The 4,906-nt window shown below is 66.0% G+C and overlaps 3 protein-coding genes across 3 annotated transcripts in view; all 3 read left to right on the top strand.

The window, feature by feature from the left end:
* The window catches only part of LOC108510163, a 7,094-nt gene extending 6,747 nt beyond the window's left edge, over positions 1 to 347 (top strand). Inside the window, exon 9 of the mRNA XM_017839848.1 lies at positions 27 to 347. Within this exon, the coding sequence (XP_017695337.1) occupies positions 27 to 347 (321 nt within the window). The remainder of the gene's footprint in view (positions 1 to 26) is intronic.
* Positions 348 to 1,711: 1,364 nt separating this feature from the next.
* LOC108510167 (apolipoprotein E-like) lies at positions 1,712 to 3,426 on the top strand. The gene is made up of 4 exons (XM_017839853.1): positions 1,712 to 1,736; positions 1,970 to 2,020; positions 2,258 to 2,408; positions 3,098 to 3,426. Exons 1-4 carry the CDS (start codon positions 1,727 to 1,729, stop codon positions 3,339 to 3,341), a joined length of 456 nt encoding a protein of 151 aa, XP_017695342.1. The 5' UTR covers positions 1,712 to 1,726; the 3' UTR covers positions 3,342 to 3,426.
* Positions 3,427 to 4,202: 776 nt separating this feature from the next.
* The window catches only part of LOC108510166 (basic proline-rich protein-like), a 2,200-nt gene continuing 1,496 nt past the window's right edge, over positions 4,203 to 4,906 (top strand). Inside the window, exons 1-2 of the mRNA XM_017839851.1 lie at positions 4,203 to 4,296; positions 4,493 to 4,570. Coding sequence (XP_017695340.1) covers positions 4,248 to 4,296; positions 4,493 to 4,570 — 127 coding nt within the window. The 5' untranslated portion in view covers positions 4,203 to 4,247. The remainder of the gene's footprint in view (positions 4,297 to 4,492; positions 4,571 to 4,906) is intronic.

Below are 4,906 nucleotides of genomic sequence, written 5' to 3'. Positions count from 1 at the left end.
CACCTTCGGCCTCGCCATCGCCCGAGGGGCCTCGTCACCATCCTCATCTTCACCTTCGGCCTCGCCATCGCCCGAGGGGCCTCGTCCTCATCCTCGGCCTCACCTTCGGCCGAGGGACCCCCGTCCTCCTCGTCCACTTCATCGCTGCCGTCCTGCCCATCGTCACCCTCATCATCCTCAGCCCCGCTGCCCTTCACCTCCCTCCTCCCCTTCATCTCCCTCCTCGCCCCCTCCTCCTCCTCCTCTCCCCCCCAGCTGCCGGCAGCCCCCACTCCCCCCCTTCCAAAGCCACTTTTGGGGGTCATTCCCCCCCATCTGGACTCACCCCCCTCCCCTCGGGGAATTGAGGAGGGGGGACCCCAATTCCTGCCCACCCCCCTCCCCAGAGGACCCCTCAGAGACTGGATGGATTTTGGGGTTCAAGGGGGGTCACGAGGAGACCAGACACCCCCCCCAAAAAAACAAAACTGGGGGGGCCCCTCAGTGCCCCCCCACCAAACAAAGATTGGGGGGCCCCCTCTCAGCGGGGGGGCTCCCAATAAAGCAACTGGCCTCGGGTTTGGGGGTCTCGGCTGTTTTTGGGGGGGGGGCATGAGTTCCCCTCTCCCCCCTCCCAGTTGTTCCCCAAATCCCCCCACCCAGAAAAAAAAAGCCCCCAAAAACAGGGGGAGGGGGGAGGGACATGGGGGGAACCCCAATATGGGGGGACCCCCCCAGTATTGGAGGGGGGACCTGATACCAGGGGAGGGGGCAGCCCAGGTTTTTAGGGGGGGTCTCTGTGCCCCAAAACCACCCCAGGGTCACCCCAACTTTGGGCCTGCCAGAACAGCCCCACCCACATCTCTGTGGGTCCCCAGTCTGGGGGGGCAAACACCAATTTTGGGGTTCACCCCCCCAATACCCAAATGGGGGGGTCCCAGCCCCATGCTGGGGGTTCAGCCCCCCTCGAGCTGGGGGTCAGTGAAGGGGGGGGACATTTGGGGGACATTTGCCTCCCCCTAGAGCTGGTTCGGGGGGTTCAGGCCCCACCCCAGTCCCCGTTTTCGGGGTTCCCCCGGGTGTGTGGGGGGGGTCACCTGGATTTTGGGGCGTTCACTCCGGATTTTGGAGGTGGGGGGTCACCCTGGATTTTGGGGGTTCGTCCCTCCCCCATTTCGGGGTTCAGCTCATCTCGGGGGGATCCCACACACACTTGGGGGGGCTTCGCCTCCCCCAAATTTCCCCCCTCGCCCCCCAATTCTGGGTGCCCCTCCCCCCCTTGGACCTTGCCCCTCCCCCTCCGCCACGTCGTGTCCCAAGTCCAGGGGGCCGTGCCCGGGGGGGGGAGGGGAGGGGGGAGGGGAAATCACGGGGGGGGGGTGACCCCCATCCCACATCCCGTTCCCCCACACACACCCCAATTTTGGGGTGTTTTGTGGGGATAAAGGGGTTGGGGGACGGGTTTTGGGGTGTCCCCCCCTTCTTGGGGGGAGGGGGGAGGGGCGCGGGGGGGAGGGGCGGGAGGGCAAAGGTCACTTGGGCCCCTCCCCCTGCCCCGCCCCCACGCGGGGATATTTAGTGACCCCCCCAAGGGGGGGGTCGGAGCCGGAGGGACCCCACAAGGTGAGGAGGGGGAACAGGTGGGGGAAAGGGGGGGCTGGGGACATTTGGGGACAAGGGGGAGGGGATAACCTGGGGGGGGTCGGCGACACTTTGGTGTCACGAGTTGGTTGGGGACAATTTGGGGATGGGACAGGGTGGGTTGGGGACATTTGGGGGCATTTGGGGATAATTTGGGGATAATTTGGGGATGGGGAAGGGCGGGTTGGGGACATTTGGGGGCATTTGGGGATAATTTGGGGATGGGGCAGGGCGGGTTGGGGACATTTGGGCCCTATTCGGGGGACAAGGGTACGGGTTTGGGACACCCCGGGGACCCTCTGGAGGATCTTTTGGGGGCCCCTCACCCCGACCCCTCTGTGCCCCCCAGGTGCCACCATGAAGCTCTGGGTCGCGCTGGTGGCAGCGGCGCTGCTGGCAGGTGAGTGTCACCCCCCAGGGTCACCCCCCAAATGTCCCTCAGTGTCACCCCCCAATGCCACCCCCACGGTGTAAAACCCCCTTAATTGGCCTCCAAACTGAGGAGGGGGTAGGGAGATTTGGGGGATCCCCCTGAACTCGGGAGGGAGATTTGGGGTGAGGGTGCAGGGGGGGCACCCCAAGGACAGAAGGGGATTTTGGGGCGCCCCCCGAGTGACCCTGACCCCTCTCCCCACAGGCTGCGGGGCCGAACTGGCCACCCCCACCCCCACGGCCCCCCCCACCTCGAGCCCCCCCTCGCGGGTCTGGAGGGTCCTGGGGGTCCTGGGGGCAGCGGCCGAGAACGCGACGGAGCGGCTGCGGGAGAGCCCCCTGGGGCAGCGGCTGCAGTGAGTGACCCCAAAAACGGGGGGGACACCCCAAAGTGGTGGGGAGTGGGCCTGGACCCCAAAAATCAAGGGGGACACCCCAAAGAGGTGGGCGAGGGGGGCCCTGAGACATCAAAATGGGGAGGGGAAAAGCAGCACCCCAAAAAGGGGAGGGAGGGGAGCAAAGTGGGGAGGGGAACCCCCTTAGGGACACTTCAGACCCCACAGGGACACTTTGGGGATTCGGGGACTCTTTGGGGATTTGGGGACTCTTTGGGGATCTGGGGACTCTTTGGGGATTTGGAGACTGACCGTGTACCCCCATTTCCTCCAGGCAGGTGGTGTGGGAGTTCCGGGCGCTGCGGGACGAGGCGCGGGGCACCCACAGACCCCACAGGGACACTTTGGGGATTCGGGGACTCTTTGGGGATTTGGGGACTCTTTGGGGATTTGGGGACTCTTTGGGGATTTGGGGACTGACCGTGTACCCCCATTTCCTCCAGGCAGGTGGTGTGGGAGTTCCGGGCGCTGCGGGACGAGGCGCGGGGCACCCACAGACCCCACAGGGACACTTTGGGGATTCGGGGACTCTTTGGGGATTTGGGGACTCTTTGGGGATTTGGGGACTCTTTGGGGATTTGGGGACTCTTTGGGGATTTGGGGACTCTTTAGGGATTTGCAGACTGACTGTGTACCCCCATTTCCTCCAGGCAGGTGGTGTGGGAGTTCCGGGCGCTGCGGGACGAGGCGCGGGACCGCGCGGCCGAGTACGGGGTGGAGGCGAAGGCGCTGCTGGAGCAGAGCTGGGGGGACCTGCGGGCCCGGGGGGCTTCGTTCGCCCGAAAGCTGCGCAAGAGGCTGAGCCGGGACTCGGAGGAGCTGAGGAAGCGCTGGGAGGGGGGGGCCGCCGCCCTCAGGGCCCTCTGGGGGATCCCCGAGACCTCCCGGGATTGAGGGGGAGCGCCCCAAAGTCCGGGCGCGGGGCCTGAAATGGGGAGAGTTGTTGGAGGCGCAGCAATAAACGATGATGGAGACGCTCCACGTGTGGGTCTGCTGTGGGGGGGAGTTCGGGGGAGCGGGGCACCCAAAGAGGGGCTCAGGGCACCCCAAAACCACCCCCCGCATCCCAAAACCACACCCCGTGTCCCCAAAAGGGCTCGAAGCACCCCAACAGAGAGCCCGCACCCCAAAAGGGCTCAGAGCGACCCAAAAAGGACTCTGTGAGCTCCAAGGAGACACTCGGGACCCCAGAAGGACCCACTGCACCTCAATAGAGTCCCCGCACCCCAAAAGGGCTCGGGGTGCCCCAAAACGACAACCCGCACCCCAAAAACGGCTCAGTGCACCCCAAAAGTGCTCAGAGCACCCCCACAGTCCCCATGAACCCCGATAGAGCCTCCGCACCCTAAAAGGGCTCGGAGTGCCCCAAATCAACAACTCACACCCCAAAAGGGCTCAGGGCACCCCAACAGACCCCCCTCGAACCCCAATAGAGCCCCCGCACCCCCAAAGTCTCAGTGCACCCCAAAAGAACCCCCCGGACCCCACGGGGGCAGGAGAGGGGACAGGTTTGGGGGGGTCTTTGGGGAGTGTGGGGCTTGGGGGGCCCTGGAGGAGGTTGGGGGGCCCATGGGGCGTGGAGGAGTTGGGATTTCGGGGTGCTCAAAGTGGGTTTGGGGCGGGGGAGAGGATTGTGCCAGCTGGGGGGGCCCCTCCACTCCCCTTTCCCCCCATTTCCCCCCCAAGCCCCACCCCAGGACCCCGCCCCGGCCCCTCCTCCCCTGTTTACCTGGACTTTGCCCTCTCCCCCTCCAAAAAATCCCGGCACCGCCCCCGGCACCGCCCCCCCCGCCCCGATAAATGGGGGTCTCCGCGGCGGGAGGGACACGGAGCGGCCCCACCACCACCGGTGGGTTTTGGGGGGGATCCCGGGGGTGGGGGGGGAACCCCAAAATCCTTGGGAAGGGCGAGTTGGAGGTTGGGAAACTGGGCAGGAAGGGGTTGGGGAGCTTTTGGGTGGCTAATCTGGAGGGAAGGGGGGTAGGGGGGTGGGATTCTTGGGCGGGGTGGGTTTGGGGGCCCTCCCTCAGTTTGGGGGTCCCCAGGACACAGCATGGCCCGGGCCCCCCCCGGGCTGATGGCGGCGTCACTGCTGCTGCTGCTGCTGCTGCTGCTGTGCTCAGGTGAGACCCCCCATTTTGGGGGAGACCCCTCCCCTCTGGGACACCCTGACCAGCCCCCAAGCACCCCAATTTCCTTCCCGGGCACCCCAAACCCTCTCCCTCCCAGCACTCCACATCCCACCCCTCCCTGAGCCCCCAGCACCCTCCCCAGGGTACTCTGACCACCCCCACATCCTGACCCCTCCACCAAGTACCCCAAATCCCTTCCCAGGACACCCCAAACCCCCCCTCCAAGCACCCCAAATGCCCCTCCAACCCCCCCAGCACCTCAACACCCCACAGCACCCTGATCACCCCGAGGGAACACGAGCACGCCCCCACCACACCCCAAACCCC

The sequence above is a fragment of the Lepidothrix coronata genome, unplaced genomic scaffold (genome assembly GCF_001604755.1).
Source record: "Lepidothrix coronata isolate B3197 unplaced genomic scaffold, Lepidothrix_coronata-1.0 Scaffold514, whole genome shotgun sequence".
NCBI classification, from domain to species: Eukaryota; Metazoa; Chordata; class Aves; order Passeriformes; family Pipridae; genus Lepidothrix; species Lepidothrix coronata.
Note: the sequence above shows the minus strand (reverse complement) of the source record. Positions and strands in the feature narration are given on the sequence as shown.

Excerpts from the sequence above, each read along its gene's own strand:
- LOC108510167 (XM_017839853.1), top strand. Across the intron at positions 2,021-2,257 it reads GGCAGCGGCGCTGCTGGCAG|GCTGCGGGGCCGAACTGGCC; the intron begins GTGAGTGTCACC and ends CTCTCCCCACAG. Across the intron at positions 2,409-3,097 it reads CCCCTGGGGCAGCGGCTGCA|GCAGGTGGTGTGGGAGTTCC; the intron begins GTGAGTGACCCC and ends CATTTCCTCCAG.